A 20,674-nucleotide genomic window follows, 5' to 3' on the forward strand; every position below is an offset into this window, starting at 1 on the left:
TTGATTTTTAATCTTATGAAATTATCTTTTTAACTCCGGTAGGAATCTCAATCTTTTACGCGTGTAAATATCATAGATCGAGATACTAAAGATAAGTAATAAGTTAATAATAAAATTAAAATAATAATAATAATAATTTTCAGATTTAATGACCCACTACACCAAGCTTTAGTACAATGGCTTCATTTCTTGGGGACAGTTGAGTGGATGTTCCTTCAATTATTCCTGTTGAAGCTAACAACTTCCATAATAATGAATAAATATTCTAATGCAGTAGTTTGAATAAATTTTATTGGTCTAAAAATATTTTATATTTAATATATATTATCTCATGACAACAGCAACTCAACACAACAAAGAACAAGAAATAAATACAAAATAAATGAAATCAGATTTAAGATTCAAATCTATAAGAGAAAGAGAGAAATATTATTTTTTAATAAGTCAAAATTATTAGATATTTAATTTAATATAATAATTATTTTTTTATTTTATACTTAAATATATAAAAATTAAACTTGCAAGAAGAAGAAAACCTACGTCACATCAATCATTACTGGCAACGTTACATCAAATATACAGCACCATATGGTAAAAGAGCACTAAAGATTAAAAGAATATCTGATGAGAGAGAGAGAGAGAGAGAGAGAGAGTGAAGAAGTCAAACAAGAAACAATTTCAAACTGTAGGCGAAGATGAACAGTTCCACGAGAGCTGTGCTTACATGCCATCCTTTCTTAGTGTTCCGTCATTTACAGTACGCAGCACAAATTGCAAGTGCGAAGTGGAAGCTCTCATCGCTCTTGCCCAGTCTCGTCATTTTATCCTCTATCCTCTGCATCGTCATCTCCCTGTAGGCTATCTTTTACGTCTGTATGGAATATTAGAGTGCGAGGAACAGTCTCCCCCCTGTCGGTGCTTAGTACATGCTTGTCATGCCGAACTGAACGGTGCCAACATTTCTATGACCAGCACCAGCACCAGCAGCTGCGACAATCCCATTGAAGGGGGATTTCACCTGCAACAGGCTTGCCGCCACAGTGTTCCTCTCGGCTGGCTCAGCCGTGGCTGCTGAGAGATAGAAGGGGGAAGCTCTCATGTCAAGAGCTATGTCTGGAGACACCTTCCCGGGCATGCATGGTTGGGGCGACTTATGCTGCATGGATTCCCGATCAGCCTCCAAGTTTCCTGCACTACTGTGATGACAGTATGCTGGAGGAATGACAGGTTGCTGCGGAAGAACTGCATTCCTGATGTACCGTCTTGGATCATAAGCATCCTTCACACATCCACTTTCGTATGGCATCACCGGACCAACAACTTTTCCTGGTCTAGCTGAAAAGAGAAGCACAATATTAGACGGTCGGCACGTAGCAGCAGTGTTACTACTAACGGACATCCTGGATCCGAGCAAATACCAGTAGAAATCCTTTGTGCCACCTGTGAAGCCCTTGCTATGCTTCCGTATGACTTTTCGATGTCTCGAGTGTTCTTGCATGCCTCATCTGTGCCTTGCCTATCTCTCGAAGAACTCATGTTTGGTTGGTCGGTTGGGGGGGTGGTTGTAGAGTGAACCACCGTAGACCTACCAGGAGGCAATTTGATGATAAAGATATGAAGAAATTAAATTACAGGCAACATTTAACGAGAATAAGAACATGTGTATCGATTGCAAAAGCATGTTCATCACAGAATTAGAGTATTCTGAACGAAGAAAAGGTTAACAATCTTGGAATTTTATCAACTGGTAGTACGTTACACTCTTAAATGAATTTTATCCTTCTAAATCATGATAAATCTGGAACTTTACCTACATACATGTAAAAAGCAAAGGAACAACGATCAAAATTACCTAGGGAGAGAAACATGCTTCCTGTCTAATGGAATTACAGGCCCATTTTTACCGCCATTCTCCTCGAGGTGAGCAAATTGCTTTCTAAACTGATCAACAGCACTGCACAAACAGAAAGCAGGAAATATTACCAATTCATGAGAATGTCAGAACCAGGATGATTAGACACTGAAGGGAGAATGGATCTGAAATATAAAACCTAGGATATAGGAAGTTCGTCCTTTCAGTTCCATTAATGTAGTCCTGGAGCAACTGAGGATGATATTCTAATATCTCACGGAAGATAAGTTCTCGTATGTCCTCTTTGGTCAACCTTCGTCGCTCGAACTCAAACTCCATCTTTGTGATTGGCTGGCAAGATGGTTCTCTCTCTACCTTGGCAAGACCTTTAAAATACGGATCAGCCAATGCCTGGTACATGAGAAGGAGTCGTGTTAACTTTTGAGGACAGCACTTGATCTATCTGATAAAGATTACTAGATATATCAAAAGTATCGACAAGAAAAAAAATCATGAGAACAGATATGAAGACATGGATCTAACTGGATGTGCATACCTCTTCAGCTGTTGGCCGGTCCTTAGGGTCAAATGCTAAAAGCCTCTCTAGAAGTTTCAATGCCAAAGGATCTGCATTTGGGAACTTTTGTGCAAATGGTACAGGCTGTTTTTTCCTCATGCTGCCCAAGTACCTCCTTGCCTTCTCATTCCGGACCTGGAATCAGAAAAGAACAGGAAGGATATGTACATTGAGAATTTTCAGATTTCTTTCTCCTTTCCAAAACAACTGCATCTTAATATTTAGTTTTTAAGCAATTACCATACCCTAGAAATTGTGTCTAAGGAAGGTGTCCCCAGAAGATCAGTCATCAAATCCAACTGATGAACCACATTTTTGCCAGGGAAAAGAGGCTTGCCTGTCAATACCTCAGCAAAAATGCAACCAATGCTCCAAATATCGATAGCAGGGGTATACTGCGATTTCAGAAAAAGCAGTCAGTATCTTTTTTAACAAAATCTCACAGTTCAAATATAGAAACTGAAAAAAAAAAAAAAAAAAAAAAAAACCAATTCAAGTACCTGTTGTTAAAGATATTTCAGCTTACAGGAGTTTCAAAATCCTTCCTGAAGAAGCATTTTTTAATATATGTAATTATTATGTTTCTTACAAGTTTATAACAAAACCCACCAAAACAAGACAACTGTTAAACTGACCAAACTTATCAAGAATATCCAACTACAACAATTTCGAGTCCACAATGTTTTGACTGTCAGTGGCAATAGAGCATCAAGTAAATTAATAACTGTAGAGTCCTCAACAGATCACACGATTGATAACATACTAGAAAACAAAAAACTCTCATTATTGTTAATGCCAACATTCTAGTGGCCCTTGTCCCCCAACTATTTGTAAGCCCATCAAAAAACCAAAAGACATGGTGACACACAAAGTAAAATTGTCTTTCTAAAGTTCGAATAGTGCTTCCATTACATAATCCTTGATGCATAAAGAAAAAAAATATTTTTATTCTTTAAACAAAGGGAGTATATCACAACACCCTAATCGGAGCAGAGAATGAAGTATTGGAACCCAAGGCAGTAACATATTCACACTAATTGGTAACTGCTTTAGTTAAATGAGGTGCAAAACTTTCAACAATATATTCAATTAATAGCACATGAGATCATCTAATAGCAAGAAATATTTTAGAAATGTTCATGAAGGAGAGGATTTCTTGATTAGTTGTTATAATTGAAAATTTGAAACACAGAAGCAAAGAACAAATTACAAAACAAGACCAGAAGTTCAAGCCAAGGTGCATAAGTATTTGGTAGACAATCGGATCTACATATCATGAAAATAGACCTACCATATGTTTCAACTTTGCATGGCCATGACTTTAAAAAAATGATTAATGCATGAACGTACTTGCATGATCGTGTCTGTATATGCTTCAAGCACCAAATATGATAGTGCAAATTTTTCACAGGGGTAATGACATTAAAATCATCAAGTAATATGTTACCTTTGAAAAGAATGATCCACATAACTCAGGAGCCCTATACCACCTGGTTGCGACATAATCCTGTTACATATTAGTGCTTTAGAAGGTCAAAAAGTGTAGTAGTTGCTTCTTAAATGACAACACACAAGCGAAGGATATCAGTAGATTATAACAGAAGTAGAAAAAAAATCTTCAAACATACCGTCCAAAATATTGTTGTGGGTGTATCACTAAATGCGGCTCTTGCTAGTCCAAAGTCACAAATTTTCAGTTTGCAGTTTGCATTTGCTAATATGTTTTTTGGCTTTAAATCACGATGATACACATTAGCTGCACAGAAACAAATTGAATGTCAGAATGTTGATTCCTCAAGATTACTCAGCATTCCAAACATAGTCGAATTACCATCATAACGAATAGTCATACACACAAAAAAAGAGACAAATTGCCAGAAGTTGAAACCCAAATCGACAAACATGCATCATATATAAGTTTGAGAAGAAAAAGGCAGGAATTTCATAGAATGAAGGATAAATGGACAATTTGTTATGCATGTGGAAACCAACAAAGACCGTTCCTGGCAAGAGACCGTCACTGACTAGACAAAAAGAAAAGAAAAACAATCAAAAGTTACATTAACTCATATCAAACAATAACTGCATAAATTTCTAAAATATAAGTCTTTACCTGTGTGGATATATTTTAGTGCACGAAGCAGCTGATAAAGAAAAAACTGATAATGTTCTCTTGTTAAGTCATCATTTGCCTTGATAACTTGGTGAAGATCTGACTCCATGAGCTCAAAAACAACATAAATATCTTTGAATTCCCTCCTTGACGGTGGCAATACAATGTGCTTTATCTCCACTATATCAGGATGTCTTAGAAGACGAAGAAGTTTGATCTCACGAAGGATTCTAACAGCATCAGAGATGTGTTCAAAAATATCATGTATCTTCTTGATTGCCACCTTCTCGCCAGTATGTGTATCAATTGCTGAACAAACCACTCCGTAGCTACCTTTGCCAATAACCTCCTGAATTTTGTATCTATTGGCATCCCCATATTCACTGAAAAAGTCCAATTCTGGTGAATTCTGCAGAAGACAATGAGGAAAAATAACAGTTCAAATCGGGAAGAAGCAAAAGATGATCACTATTTCTCAGTTTTCAAATCCAATAATTTGTGCTTGAGAAAAACATTATTGGTATTGTGTTACTCGATCATCAATTATAATTCAGTCGATCATCTCTCTGAAAAGTAACAAAGATAATAAAACAAACTACATTATAGATGAGAAATTGAGAATTACCAAACTTGTGAACTCCTCCAGTAAACCGTCACTAATGCTATAATGCAAATTACAATTCATAAAAAATGCAACAGAGCTTACAAGAAATAAAACAATCCTCAATACTATTACCACAGGCATCTCAAATCCTGTGAGGAATCAACTGATTAAGCAACTTTTTCCATGCAAGGAATTGCAAATTTAGTACATCACAACTGAAAGCAAATGGCCAATAATTGAATTGATGCTTTGAGTTAGTAAATTGAACAAGTTTCTCAATTAATGAGAAAATTGTGATACACGTATTTACCTTTTTTAATATACTGCAAGGAAAATTGCATATGTAAATGGTATGCATCCATACAAGTCTTTCTTCTGTTATAAAGTTGTAACAGGGAATTTGTGGGGCCACATACCTATAATTACCAAACCTGCCTGATACATCAACTTACATATTGCATTGATGCCAACCTATGGCACTGATTGGCATTAAGGACTAAGTCGATTTCCTCAGTCTCTACAGATGACTATATATATGTATTTGTTCGTTTCAAACAGCATCAAGGCACCATCTCAGAGCATCCTAAGAAACCCAAACCATTATATGGACCATCATAAGCAATTTGCAAGATGAGAACACAATCCCAAAGAAGTCCAATAAATAAAAAAAATTTATCACCACCCAAGTCTGAAGAACTATATGGCCTATCAATTTCTTTCAGCCCAAATCATCGATCAAAATATTGAAATTAATAATAATACACTCATAAGACCCTTATAAGTCAATATTAGTATTGTCCGCTTATTACAAACAAACAAACAAGCAAAACCTGTGCCTTTGACAAAGGTAAGCAAAACCAAGAACACGCAAAAAAGAATCCTGAGATTACCGACTGTAGCTATTTGGACTCGGTTCCGAGGAGAATTATATCGAACTTTTGACGAGTACCAGATTAGTTAGGTGAAACGTACAGACTCAAAACAGGAAGTTGGTATGCGACTTGGTACAATCTTTGACAGAATCTCATCTCGACCAAGCTAATCGTTCCGTTCACAAATCGATGAGTTTTAGCTGTAGAATTGACTCAGTTTAGGTAACAAAAACCCATTCGAAGAAGGAGGAGGAGGTGAAATTAGAAGAAAATTGCGGGAAAAGGAGGAGAGCAGAGAGATAGAAACAGGATAAAACCAGTCAATAGGAGCAACTCAGCACTCGAACTAAGCACAAACTGACCGAGACCATCAGATCTACATCGTGAGTTAAACAGAGAAAGAGAACCGACAAGCCAAGCACGGATCAAAAGACCCACCTTTTTCCGCTGATCTTGCTGCATTTTTACCGCTTAGCACTTGGCCCTCCTGACGAATCAATCCAAGCCTCTTCCTCTTTTCTCCTCCTCCTCTCTTTGTCCACTATCACCTCTCTCTCCTTTTCACGCACTTCGTAAAACTCTGCACGAGATTGAGCTAAAAAAGAACGGATCTCTAAAAGATCAGCCGCATTTGCCCCACCGGTCCCAGCTCCGGATCACAATCCCCCAGTCCCGCGCTACCCCGCACGGATCTTCCCAAAGGTAGACAGACAAGATCCAATCCTGAAAGCACTCGCAGTCCCTCAACGCAAAACTAGCCACGAGGACGCCGTTTCCGCCAAGATCATAACCACGGATAGCTAGGCCGCCACATCATCTTTCTCCTCCTCCTCCTCCTCGCTTCCTGTACTGCCGCCACTCGCACTCCGCAAGATCCGGCCCCTCCACGTACCGAATCAGAACCAGAGCTCTTCCTCTCCACCGCCTCGACGAAATCCCTCGACTATTCCCTCAAAAATCCCCAAGCACAAAGGAATCGAGCCCGAAGCCCTAATCCGCGGGCTCCTTATAGCGAGAGGCGAAAGAGGCCGACAGAGCGAGAGAGGGAAGAGGTGGTGGGAGTTGTTTCCCGTGTTAATTGTTGTCGATGCGGGGTAGGAGTCGGACTATAAAGCGTTTTCTCCTTATTTCTATGGACAGAAATGTCCTTAACCTTTAGGCGATGGCTACATTGAAACATGGGCACTGAAGGTAATTATGAACAAACAATGAGGGTATTTCCGTAAGAATGTGGGAGTCGAACACAGCGGAGCTTTGCGTGCCCGTGTAGCTTTTGCGACCGGCGGTAGCCGCTGTTTGGTACCACTTCGAATCTTCCCCCTTTTTTTTTACCGTTGGAGGTGGAGAAATATAATATGGTTTTTTATTCATTTTATCTCCTAAAAATAAATATTTAAAATACAATTTTAAATTTATTTTATTTTCTTTGGCAGCTTAAAAAATGAGCCACTTTTGGTTGCAAACATATTCTAAAACTAAAATGATTTTTGTCTGAGCAAATAATGAAGCCAAAAAAAAAAGGATATCTCAACCTACCGCTGCAAGATGCAGCTATTTTAATGAAGTTGGTGTTACTCGAGGAAAAGAAAAGAGATGAAGTCTGGTGTTTGTTGTCTTCCTCATGAGAATGCCAACAGAGGTTCGGTGTGGCTGTTGACCAAGTTTTACCCAAACATGGTCAAAGTTGGTATGTGCACTACTGGAAATTGAGTTGGTCAGGCATGCACGAGTCTATCCACCAGGTAATGGTACTTTCCTGGAATGTTCAATGAACCATTGAAAGACTCAGAGGAGTGCTTTAACTGGTGGTTCTTTAACTGCAGTCAACCTCCCAAGGTAGAAAAGGTGAAGCTGATCTCATTAATGAAGTGCAAATTGCATGCAAATGCAGGTAAGCTATTAGTCAGCAGGGCTTCTGAGGTACTACTCTTGATTGAGTTTACTCATCAATGAACATTGATGAAGTAGCAATTGCATGCGAATGTAAGTAAGATGTTAATATGAAGCCGAGGTTCTGAGGACTTATTCTTGGTTCAATTTACAGATTAAAGGGCAAAACAACAGCAGCTCTGCATCCATGAATCTACTGCATCTCATCTTCCAGCTCTGCAAGCAAGAAAGACATTTGACATCTGACAAGTTTTTGACTTGTTTGAACGGTTGAATGAGTTTGTCCAAAATAATCTATTCTGCAGAAATGTTCTGATTGCTACCTGTTACCCTTCTGCTGAAAGTAACCCACCAACAAGCCTATTGTGGGGCACAACAAAGCTACGGCTAATGCTATGCTGTGCTTATTGACTTGCTAAATACACAGGAACAGGAGTATGTTCTTGGTTCAATTAAACCTCATCATCTCTGCATCAGAGCATTGCAGATGGTGAAAGAAGTGAAATAGCATGGACAGATATCATACAACCTGCAGGGATTACAGCCAGTGCTGAATGAAGCTAACAAAACACAAGGTCTGAAGCGTGGCACTCAATGCTTGGCCTCGGTATATTGCAGAGCTATTCATGGTTGAGCTCAAATAAAGTGACTTGTATCAGTGATGGTTGACAACTGTGGTTTCTTGTAGGCATTCCCAGTGGTTGCTTGTCTTCTGCTCCAGCTGTAGGCTTCGTAGCACCACGAGTGCAAAATAATGCATCAAGATTCAATCACGATATAAATGCTGCTTATCTCCTGTTCATAGGTTGGCCTCAATTATTATATGATCAAACAGGAGCATGCTCTTCCTGACAATCTTTCAAGGGTAAGGAGGTGAAAGGATGGAGATGGAGACCCTGCAACCCCATCATGAAGCTATTGATGGCAACGGCTGAGCTCTTAAATCACCATGTGACAACCATGGGAGTAAAAGATCAGCCGACAGGGTGGTTTACCGATGCGTCCCTTTCTTGCAGACCCCCCCCCAACACCTATACTACAGCCATTACAGTGACTTCAGAGGTATAGCATGTCTTCAGACATATGATTCTTAATCTGTCATCATTCTCGATGTTTCCCTTGTGATATCTGCATATTATAGTCAGAGAAACATGAACGAACTCCTTCGCTTCTGTTACTGCAGAGTCAATAATCTCTTTGAGAACCGACACAATAAAGTAGAAGTTAATCCAAGCGACTCTCTCTCTCTCCTTTCTTGATGGATGCCTAATCTACAGCGCAAGGTTCTTTCCACGTGCTGCAAGCTGCTGCTCTCTTCTTCGTCGATGGGATGACCGAGGACTTAAAAGTGTACAGATGAGCAACAGTCGACGTGAAGGCTTTTCCTCGCAGCAGCGTCACGCATCTTTCCCTTCATCGCTTTCCTGCCACGTGAAATGGGTGAAGCTTGCATGCATGCGTCGGTGCGTCCGTCGCCACTTGTGAGACGGCACATGAGTCCTCTCTTTCCCGTGCTTCCAAGCTTCGGCTCGTGGAGCCATGGCCGGTGCTGCCATGGACACGGTGTTCCTTTGAACCCGGTCAATCTTATCCTTGGGGAAATCGTGTCCGAAGGAAGCCAAGCCATGGCGAAGACTTTTATTTATCGGCAGCGACTAGATTGCACGAATCCAGCAAAAAAGAGTCAACGCGTATGCGAATATAAATACTGTGGGTGCCACGTCAGCTCGGAGGTGGTGGGTGTACCGACCCGATCCGTTCGCTATCAAAATGAGATATATTATAAATAACCACATTTAAAAAAGGAGAATACTTTTCATAAATAATGTAAAAAATTGTTTAAAATAACAATATTTTTTAGGCCCAATGTGTTGAATTGATTATGAACAACCATTAAAAAAAATGGAACCTTCAATTGAGTGTTGGATCTAAAGAACCATAATCTAATCAATTTGACCACTGCTTACAAGATGGCAATAAAGATCATATTGACACATATTAGAATGAGGGAGTGGGTCTCTCATTTTTTTATTTTTTTAATATTTAAGTTCAACAATCAAACAAATAATGAGATGAGGTTTTCCATATATGTATATTACTAGTTTCTTAATGATTTCAATAATAATAATAACAACTTGTCTTCATTTAGACATATTGCAACCAAAAAGTTTGCCTTAAATAATTAGCTCGACAATGTGATCACACATTATAATTACGTGGTTGGTAAGGGACATTTTTTTGTCTTTTCCTTCTCGTGCCTTATTTATTCTTTGACATTTTCTAAGTAAGATTAAAATAATTGATATGAAACTCAGAAGGAAAAAGAAACAAGTGAATAATCTAATAATCTATTAGCCCTCATTTCTACTAATCTTATATATATTAAACAAAACAATCAAACCATATGGTCGGCATGAAATCTCATTGTGAGGCCTACCCTACCTAATTGATAGGGAATATAAAATTAATTACTCATCATTCGTCACTCAAACTTTATGTCAAGAATAAAGACCTAAAAAGTAGCTTCGGTTAGTTATTGAGTTGCCGAGCTACATCCCCTGAAAAATATTCATAGTAATATTTTCAAAAATCTAAAAATTAGTTCGGGTAAGTTATAAATTATTTTCTCCACATGGTAGTATTATGATTTGAAAATATTATGAATTATATGCTCGAAAATACCAATGATTTGAAAATATTATGAGAAAAGAATGGTAGTATCATAATACATCCATAATGCTGGGTGTAATATGCTTTCTGACTTAGATTGCAATTACAAATGCTTTCATCAACTAGATCGCAGGATGTAAGTCGTCGTCCCGATTCGAGCAAAGTAGATCAGTCAACCTTAGTTGGCAACCCTCATATGATGCTCGAGTTGATATGGTATTCCCCCTAATCGAAAGAAAGTAAAAGAAAAGAAGGTTTCTTTGGTTGGAGCGAGTGAATGTACACCTCAGGTAAATACCGCGTCGGTAGTTGTTTATGCAACTCGGACGTCGACGACGAACACAAAAGTCTCAATGTCACGTTAAATTTACCCCTCACCGACCCATGCTTACTTTGATTCCCACACATGCCGAGTTCTTGATAGAGAAGGCTAAGTACGTGAGGAAAATATGCTCTCATTGGGTCTGCTTGTCTTGATAGGGAGAGAGACAGAGAGAGAGAGCTTGGAAATGGCTGGTGAAACGCCTCATTCACCTAGTCATGTTGGTTGGGTACGAGGCGAAGACCATGGATGGCCGGCTTGTCCAATTGCTTCTGCCGGATAGGATCGGTGGAGTCAAGTGGGCGACACGTTTGGGTTGTGGAAGTGGGTGAGATATGGACCGTCGTCTCACACTGCGTCGTCTTCCTCGGTTGTAGCTTCTTCGTCTCATACCTAAACAGTAATGGGGAACCTAACGGTTGCTGGTGGTCTTCTTCACCAACCAATATGTATTAATATAAATATAAATATAAATATATAAAAGATCTATTATATATATTTTTTGTTTTTTTTTTAGGAGAAGTGCTCCTATTTTCAGAATATTTTTTTTGCCTAATATTTGGAATACTCTTTTTCCTCTCTTTTCATAGGATGAATTGGTCAAGTAAAAATATTTTTACACTATGTTATATTATTTTCAGTATTGATGAGAAAATACTATAACATAGTATAAAAAATATTATTATGGATTATTGTTCATCACTGACCTCTCTACACTCGGAGGGATGTATATAGGATTAATTTCATGATCTTTGGTCAATGCTTTCCCTCTGTTGAGGAATTCGGTGAGTACAATCAATGAGTCAAACACTAAGCAGATTGCGTAATTCAAAGTCCATAAAAGACGGAAGAAAATGAAGAAACAATCAGTGGTAGGAGAACATATTGTGTTGTGGTTCAAAGGTCACTACGGAGAGAGGGGAGAGAGAATCCACAGCAACAGTAGCTAAGAGAAGAAAGGGCGATGCATGTCACCATAAAACAAGACACAAAACAAAATGAATATTAGATCTCTGGGGATCATCAGCTTCAGACGCAAATGAAGTCGAGCTGTGACAGGCTTGCATGGTCCGATATGGCCATGTACCAAGAGACCGTCTCTATCAGCAACCGGAAGTAGTGAGACCCTCTTCTCTTCTTCCTCCTAAGACGCCATGAGGGGTAAGGATTCCTTCTCTAATAAAAGCAAGCTTACACAAGGACCACTCGCAGGGGGCGCTTGTGGTTTGGCCTGGCGTGGAAGCATCTCTCTCTCTCTCTCTCTCTGTTTGGTGAAATCTATCAATTGATGACTTGCCATCTTCCAGCTTGTAGGTGTGGCCATGAAAGGCCGAGAATTAAGTACCCCATGGCAGATGTCTTTGTCACCCGTGGTCTGCACTTTGCAGAGGGGAGCTTCCCCAAATCAGATGTAGGCCATGCGAAATCCACTTCGCATCAGATGAACAAAGGAAATTGAAGTTGAACCTTTCTTTGACAGTGTAACCTGGAAGAGAAACAATTGCAGGCACAAGTACAAACATCTCCTACATGAACGTGAAATGACTCCATGGGCTGAGGAGTCACTGTTCAAGCCCCAGGTAATGTTCAGATCCATTGAACCAGAAGAAGAGAGTGGGTTTGGTACGATCACCATTCTTGGTGCCTCAGCTGGAGGAGGGTCGTTGACAAAAGGGAGATCAAGATCGACCAGCAACCTGCTCTGAACCTAAAAAGTCAGATGTAGAACTTGGAAGACAGAAGACGAGCATTTCAATGCCAAGATCTGTTGGTGGACACAATGTCCTCAACATTCTCAACGGAGAAGACTGTTAAGTACTTCATTAATTGAAGTCTGCATAAAGTTTGGCAAGTGTAGAATCCAGGAAAAGGAAATGGCATGTCGGATGCTTAGAACCAGGCTCACCTGAATGAGCAAAGAGCATGCAGAAATCAAGAGCTGATGTTTGGTGAGCAAACATAATTATTAAATCGACAAATAAATTTATACACAGATTCAAACACTTCAGAAATGTAGCATGTCAGTGGTATTAAACTGAACTTTGATCAACCTAATGTATCTTTTGACTTATCCCATAAATACAGCCCATCAGCAGTGAGACAATACTTGAGTAGCTTTACATGTGTGTTTCTGGGAAGAACCGCAAACAAACAAATTGTACCTTCCTCGAATAGTAGATTTGCTTCAAATGTACCACCACATACATGCCAGAACTTATAATTCATTTTGTTCTCCTGCAAAACAAGGCATGAACGCAGGGCTATAGCAAGTGTACACTTGCAAACACTAACACTTCCATCCATTGTGGCAGCCGTTCTTTGGTGTTGCTGAGGCTCAACTTTGATCGAAGGGTACAAGGTTCCTAGTCGATCCGTTCAAGATTATATTTCACAATTCCTTCGAGCGAGTTTCTATACTCGCTCTCAGGAAGGCACTGGAGCTTTTGGATAGCCAAATCGGCTTTCTGTTTTGCTAGTTCTTGAGCCCTACTGAGCCCACCACATTCAAGAATCAATTCTATTGCGGTGTCTAAGGAACCAGCTTCACTGAACTCGGAGTCGATAATTTCTCTGAGTTTTGGCTCCTTTTCTAGAGCAAATATAACTGGGGCAGTCAGATTCCCTTTTGATAGGTCACTGCCTGCAGGCTTCCCCAGCTGTTCTGTTGACTGGGTGAAGTCCAAAATGTCATCGACTACCTGGAAGGAGAGACCGAGGTTCTTTCCATATTCAAACATTTGTTCGCATATACTAGTGCTGACACTGCTGAATATAGCAGCAGACTTTGCGCTTGATGCAATTAAAGATGCAGTCTTGTAGTAGCTCTTAAGCAAATAATCTTCAAGAGTAAGGTCACAATCAAAAAGGCTTGACGCTTGCTTTATTTCACCACTAGCAAAATCCTTGATAACCTGTAGCAAGATAGCAATTGAAGGGGAAAAGGCAAAGTGTATAATTAAAGAACAAAAATAAAGGGAAAAAAAAAAAGAGATATGCCTAACATACTTGACTTATGAGCTTTATGACTTCAATATTTTCAAGATTCGCAAGGTACCAAGAAGATTGTGCAAACATGAAGTCTCCTGCTAGTACAGCCACTCGCGTCCCATAAGTTTGATGAATGGTTTCTTTCCCTGAAAAATATTAACACGGTTTGAACTCAAGCAACAGAAATGTCTAAACTCAATTTGATGGTGTCAGAAAATTAACAATTATGCATATGTCTGTGGCCTTTGTCAGATTGTTCACCAACCTGACCCCATTTGTTTCATAGTTGCTGAATATTATGTCACAAATTTGCTCGGCTAGCAGAAAGTAGACTTGAGCAACCAGAGGTTCATAGCATTTTTGTGACACAACCGTCTGCTATAAACCCTTTGCTCAATGTTTCATAAACTCCAACAGGAATTCAACTTTGTGGCATCTAGAAAGGTGGACATAATCAAGTCTAACATGACCAGAAACTACCATGAAAATTCACATGTAACTAGACTCTTTTAACATTTTACACATGTAAATTCTATTCATTGGTAACAATTAGACTTGAATCACCAAAACTATTGGATATATAAGCTTTCCCCTTCTATGTAAAAATCTGAAGAACATAAATTTGCATCAAAAGACTTAGATCAAAGCATATTTGGACCTGAAGTTAATGATTGCATCATGTCAATCACAAACAACCTCTTGTGTAACTGTTTCCTATCAACTCAATGTGAGTGACCTGGTCGGTAATACATTTGGTTTTTCTTACATCATTAATCCAAGTTAAACAAATTGGTTAAGACACTTGACCCAGTCCCGAGAGTGATTTACTAGCAGGAGCAGATCTAAATACTCCTGTTGCATGTCTGCCATCAACTAATAAAGGCAACATCATCAATCATCTTGCACCAGTCCCAATATTACATAGGCCGCCACTTGTATGCGCAAATAATTGTTACCATAGCCCAGCACGTGTTTGATATGGTGTTTGTGTATCTTTGAATTACAGAACATATCACCCATGTATTCACCTAATTTATGCATTGCTGACATAATATTCATTCTCAGCAACAAAATATACTTGACCTTAATCATGATACCAGAAAACAGATATTCATAGTCTTATTGCAGATTGTTTGTTACGTCAATTCATGAAATTGATATATCATTCATAAGAAGAGAACCAAATGTTGTTAATGTGGAGTGGAATGACAGCCAATAAATTTGATTTATATCGCAGCTTTGCGACTGATAAGCTTTCGAATGAAGTCTTTAACTAATTCTCTCCTTTTCTCTATGATGCCACATATTCATTCAAATCATTTCTAGAAGGTTTGTGTTTAAATGCTATAGCAGAACCAAAGTATAACTCATGTTAGCTATTATATAAAATAGTACCTCTTCGCATCCCGCTGTCGTCGAGCACATCATCATGTATTAAACTTGCTGTATGGATCATCTCTATTATCTCTGCTAGACGTCGGTGTTGCATAGTCAGTTCCCTGTTTTAGACTTTGAATAACTAAAATAATCCATGGTGGGTTTTTTCTCTCTTATTTTCTGCAGTTGATAGGTGTGGTAAGGCAAATAAAAAAACTTACCTTATGCCATCTATTTGAGCAGTGGCCCTTGACACTAGGAAGACAAGAGCTGGCCGCAGCCTCTTTCCACCAGCACCAAATATTTGTTCTGCTGCAGATATTAGAACTGGATTTTCTGCACCAATGATCTATAAGAAGGTTTATAAGTTATTTCTTGAGATATATTTAATTATGTAGAAGTACAAGCTTGTCATCAATAGAAATATAAATATCCTACTTAGGTGCTGACCAAAGCTTAACCTACAGCCACGACGATATGGCGAATATTAAGAGTTACAGCACAATCTTCTACTAAAAGAATCCCTTTAAGAACCAGCACTAGGAAATAAATCTGGAATATGCTTAGAGAAATCCAAGAAAGCACGAAACAATAAAGTAAATTGTTGGAATTAGAATGGGGAAAGAAGTGACAGACTTCTTGAGAAAGACTAAACTGAAGAAGAACACAATAAGAATCATATACAAGATGATATAAATTCAACATGAGGAAATCCTACTGTTCTAATTTCTGAACCAATTTCTAAACAGATATTTATATGAAATTAATGTTATTAATAAAAGTGAAAATTTTCAAAATGTTTCTAACTTCTACGACTGGATACACTAAATTCGTATTGATTTGTAGAGGAATCACATTTCAATGAACTAGTTTGTATTAGATGATAGGAGCATAGAAAGTGATCAGTTGCCACAATGATATCACGATATTGTACCAGGTAAATATTTAGCGTGTCCCAAGTCTCTGAAATGTGTATCTCTGGAACACATGTTAGTAAATCTTCATAATATGAAGAAACAGATTAATATCGGAATTTATTTTATGGAGATGAGTACAACACTACTATATACTATCCAACCAACACTCAAAAGGTACTTCATCAGGAAGGAGTACTTTTATTTAATTGAGTTATACTATGGAAAAAATGATTGTATTTATTAGAACTGTCAATATTTTTCTATGAACACTAAGAAAAGGAATTTCATATCCTATGCGACCACTGAGAACTCATATGGCAAATGTAGCCCACAGTGCATTCACATGTTAGTAAATCTTCATAATATGAAGAAACAGATTAATATCGGAATTTATTTTATGGAGATGAGTACAACACTACTATATACTATCCAACCAACACTCAAAAGGTACTTCATCAGGAAGGAGTACTTTTATTTAATTGAGTTATACTATGGAAAAAATGATTGTATTTATTAGAACTGTCAATATTTTTCTATGAACACTAAGAAAAGGAATTTCATATCCTATGCGACCACTGAGAACTCATATGGCAAATGTAGCCCACAGTGCATTCACATCGCATAGATGTGAAGAGATGTCAACTATTTCTACAACGACAAGCTGCAGCTCCCAACTATTCAGGGTCAATGAGATGGATTCTTTCTTGGCCATGGAGCTATATCAAGAACAAGATCACTAGTTAATTTAAGGGGCATCATATCGTTTGTCAACATCTTCTGGGCCTTCCTCTACCCCATCATAGATGCAAATAAGAAACAAACTCCGTATTAAAAAAACATCTTTTGGTACCATAATATCTTTTATGCCTTATCATATATCGTTTGTCAACATTTGTATCAACCAGGGTTTGCTGTATCGATGCATACCACCTGGTACGAGAAGAACATATTGGTCCGATAGGATACCGGTATGCAAACTACCCATTGTCGGGCGGTACCAATCACTTGACACTGTATCGAGCAATACGGGATCTATACCAAGCAGTAACGGTCAAAATCCGATCGTTATGGACCTGTACCAATCGGTAATGGTCGGATTTCGACTGTTACTGATCAAGGGTTGAGATTGCCCTATTTCAAACTGTAAATTTAACCATTTGAGGCTTAGAAAAGGATTTTTAAACCCTTTCCTCTCTCCTCTTTCAACTCATTTCACTTTCTCAATCTCTTGAACTTTTTTTCACTTACATCTCTCTCTTATTATCACATATTCACTCTTCTAAACTCAACAAAGTTATGATTTGAGCAAATGCAACAGAGCTTACATGACATTGACATAGAGCGAAGTTCATCGTATTCGTAGCCATCATATTATGGAGAATCTTATGGCCGGCAGTAGTACAATGACAGTTGGTCATACTTCTCTGAGTAATAATACAATGATCAATCTTATGATATAGAGCAACATATCAGTAGCGAAAGTAGAAGTTCTGACATTCTCTATACTCTGAACCAATACATGCCACATTCGTCCTTGCCTTAGGAGCTGCCTCAAACACATGTGGTTCACGATGATCAAACTATGACCATCACCACATAGATGCACCAATGCATACAGTGTATTGGTACACTATGTCGTGAGATCAATTTCGGGATTGAGTCCAACAAATATATCATATTGATATACAGATACATAGGATCGAGGATCCCGATCCACCACCCGTGGAATCTCGTCGTTCTTTTTGGTGGTGGAACCAGGTATATCCATCGACTGATTACTTAATTCATTTGAATCTTAGAGTTTAAGTCATATAAAAAACAATCTAACAATTTAAATAATTTCTTTGTAGATAATTCAATATTAACGGAAGGACGATCCAGAACATACCACAAACCTATTCTTCAAATTCCAAAAAAGATATGTGGCACTATTCTATCTTAATTTACATTATTTTGCTAAAATTACACTAAATTTATATTTATTTCTACCTTAAAAATTCTAATCTAACTTCTTTTGTTTTTTAAATATTTTTAGAGATTTTTTAATGATTTTGGGTGTACTAATGTGTACTGTCGGTACGTCTCGGTATAAACCATACTGACCAGGGCTCGATACATCGATACGGACCGAAATGACAATCCTTGGTATTAACCACCTCACCTCTGGCATATTAAAACATTTACTTAGCCATATTCAAAGTTCAAACCATCAGAAACTAACTCCATCATTTTGGTACCATAACAAAATATATCATAGATGCAAATAAGTAGTAGTATAGAGAAAGGTTCGTCATACCACAACATACTGCCCGTATAGTAATAATATAGAGTAAGGTTCACCGTATCGCAGCAAACCGGTCCGACAAGGATTGGTATGGGTGGTACATATCGGTCTGTCGATATGCCCCATTGTACAATGTATCGGGATGTCAGTACAGATCGGTACATACCGTACCGATGGTCGATTAGTATATTGGCATGGACCGACGAGGGGAACCATGGTATAGACTATAGAGTATAGAGTATAAACTACATAACAGGAAAATTACTAGATTCCTCAACATGGTTGGGTGCAAGAAAATAACCTGCAAGTTGGTATTTTGCCACCTGCAAGCTTAAACAAAGCCAAATCAGGAGTCGAGGAGGCATGCTGCAATCGACCAGTCTTGGTTCTCAAGAAACCATAATTTTTTTTTTTTTTGGTTTACAACTGGGCGACAGCATGTAGTAGGCCTATTTGTGAGGCAGGCTGTGTATAGGCTGCGGAATTCTTATCCTAATTCATATGCTAAAACAACATCATGGCTTGCAACGTGACCTAAAGCATAAAAACATATCATATCCTTCTCTAGACAAGAAGACAATAGAGTTGTTGCTTGATTCTAAGAATAATCAAAGTTGTCTCTTCATTTTAGTGCAATGGTCATAATCGTTTCATCTTATTGCACCCAGAATGTAGACTAAAGATTGAAGTAACAAATTTCGCTCATGAGTCACGATTTTCACCATAATTATCAATTTTTTGATGTTCCAAACTATTGAGATCAAATTAAAAAGAATACATTTCTCCTGAAATTATTTGTAGCAATCCATGATTCCAGAACATTTCAGTAACACGACAAAGAACAATTGCAGAATTTACAACACTCACCGACTTTAGGTTCTCATTTAGCATCTTCATGTCGCCAGAAACCACTTCGAGCAACGAAGAAACTTGGACGCGTTCACTTCTGGATTCAGCGGTCACACTCCTGACCTCTCCTGCGCTCGGAACATCTGCGGCAAGTTCAAACACAATCACCACAACACTAACAACTCTCCACGACCAAATTAACCAAGCCAGCAAACCAAAGATACCATGCCGCGTCGTTGAGACCATGCACCGAACACCACCTCTGCGCCTCGAGCCGGACATCTGCAGCGGCCTCAGCCGCCGCCGGCCGAGACAGCCGCTTTGGCAAAGATCCACGCTCGGGCACGTCAGCGATAACATCCTCCGGGTTAAGCCCAAACAAAGCCTAAGAACGCTCTTTTCCTTCTGATTCGGACACAAAAAGATCCCACCTTCGGCAGCGAGAAGATTTCCCCTGGGAGTGACTCAAACTTGTCCGATTAATATAGCGGGATGTGTGCGCTAAAACTTCACACGGAACTGGGAGTTGGAGGGGGCTTTCTTTGTGAGTATTCGAAGACTCTTCACCCCAAGTGTGAGGTGGATCCATGAAATCCACACGAGTATATTTGTGAACCGGGATCTCTCTTATCGCGTACCCGTGCGAAATCAAGAGGTGTGGAGGGGATTCGGGGGCTTGCGGGCCGGTAGATCTTGCCACGAGACAGAATCAAAGGCACAATCTCATCGGAGATCTATTGGAACAGGAATGTTGTTGGGATGGCCGAAGAGAGTCATTGCCGTTGACGGCCGCCCCATTTGAGGCCGTTCCATTTCCGGTCAATTGGTCATTTGTAGATTGAGATAAAAGAAAGGCGAGATGGAAGGATACTTTTGTAATGTTTTTGCGCTCATATGTTCTACATTTTACTTATTTGTTTAATTTATGTTTTTTGTGGCCTCCCTTCTCTTCACCTAATTTATCTTTTTTTTAAGGTAATTATGAAAGTATATGTTGATTGGATAAGACCATATCACAAGCAATCATAATGGTCACATCTTTGCTTTACTATGATTATAAACCTGATATGATTGATGACATATTCTACGAATATTTCACCCAACCGAATGCAAGGCAACATAAATATGTTAAGATAACTCAATAATATCTATAAAAATTACGAACTTATTATAAATAAATCTGACATGAAACTATTGAAGTCTATGATGATTGGATATTATAAATATGTCAGGTTTATTATTATTATAAACCTGACATGATTGATGACATATTCTACGAATATTTGACACAAGCGAATGCAAGGCAATATAAATATGTTAAGATAAATCAATAATATCTATAAAAATTACGAACTTGTG

At 38.6% G+C, this 20,674-nt stretch overlaps 2 protein-coding genes across 2 annotated transcripts; both read right to left on the reverse strand.

Moving 5' to 3' along the window:
- Positions 1–653: 653 nt before the first annotated feature.
- Positions 654–7,092, reverse strand: LOC135676911 (mitogen-activated protein kinase 10-like). The gene is made up of 10 exons (XM_065188617.1): positions 6,457–7,092; positions 4,543–4,951; positions 4,058–4,185; positions 3,877–3,936; positions 2,675–2,824; positions 2,409–2,564; positions 2,052–2,263; positions 1,853–1,954; positions 1,419–1,585; positions 654–1,335 (listed from the first exon to the last, which is right to left on the reverse strand). Exons 1-10 carry the CDS (start codon positions 6,478–6,480, stop codon positions 920–922), a joined length of 1,824 nt encoding a protein of 607 aa, XP_065044689.1. The 5' UTR covers positions 6,481–7,092; the 3' UTR covers positions 654–919.
- A 5,812-nt stretch (positions 7,093–12,904) lies between these two features.
- Positions 12,905–20,094, reverse strand: LOC135676912 (solanesyl-diphosphate synthase 2, chloroplastic-like). The gene is made up of 6 exons (XM_065188618.1): positions 19,540–20,094; positions 19,334–19,458; positions 15,487–15,614; positions 15,284–15,387; positions 13,907–14,034; positions 12,905–13,812 (listed from the first exon to the last, which is right to left on the reverse strand). The coding sequence occupies exons 1-6, from the start codon at positions 19,673–19,675 to the stop codon at positions 13,264–13,266; spliced, it is 1,170 nt and encodes a 389-aa protein (XP_065044690.1). The 5' UTR covers positions 19,676–20,094; the 3' UTR covers positions 12,905–13,263.
- Positions 20,095–20,674: the final 580 nt, after the last annotated feature.

The sequence above is a fragment of the Musa acuminata genome, chromosome BXJ1-6 (assembly GCF_036884655.1).
Source record: "Musa acuminata AAA Group cultivar baxijiao chromosome BXJ1-6, Cavendish_Baxijiao_AAA, whole genome shotgun sequence".
In the NCBI taxonomy this organism is placed as follows: Eukaryota; Viridiplantae; Streptophyta; class Magnoliopsida; order Zingiberales; family Musaceae; genus Musa; species Musa acuminata.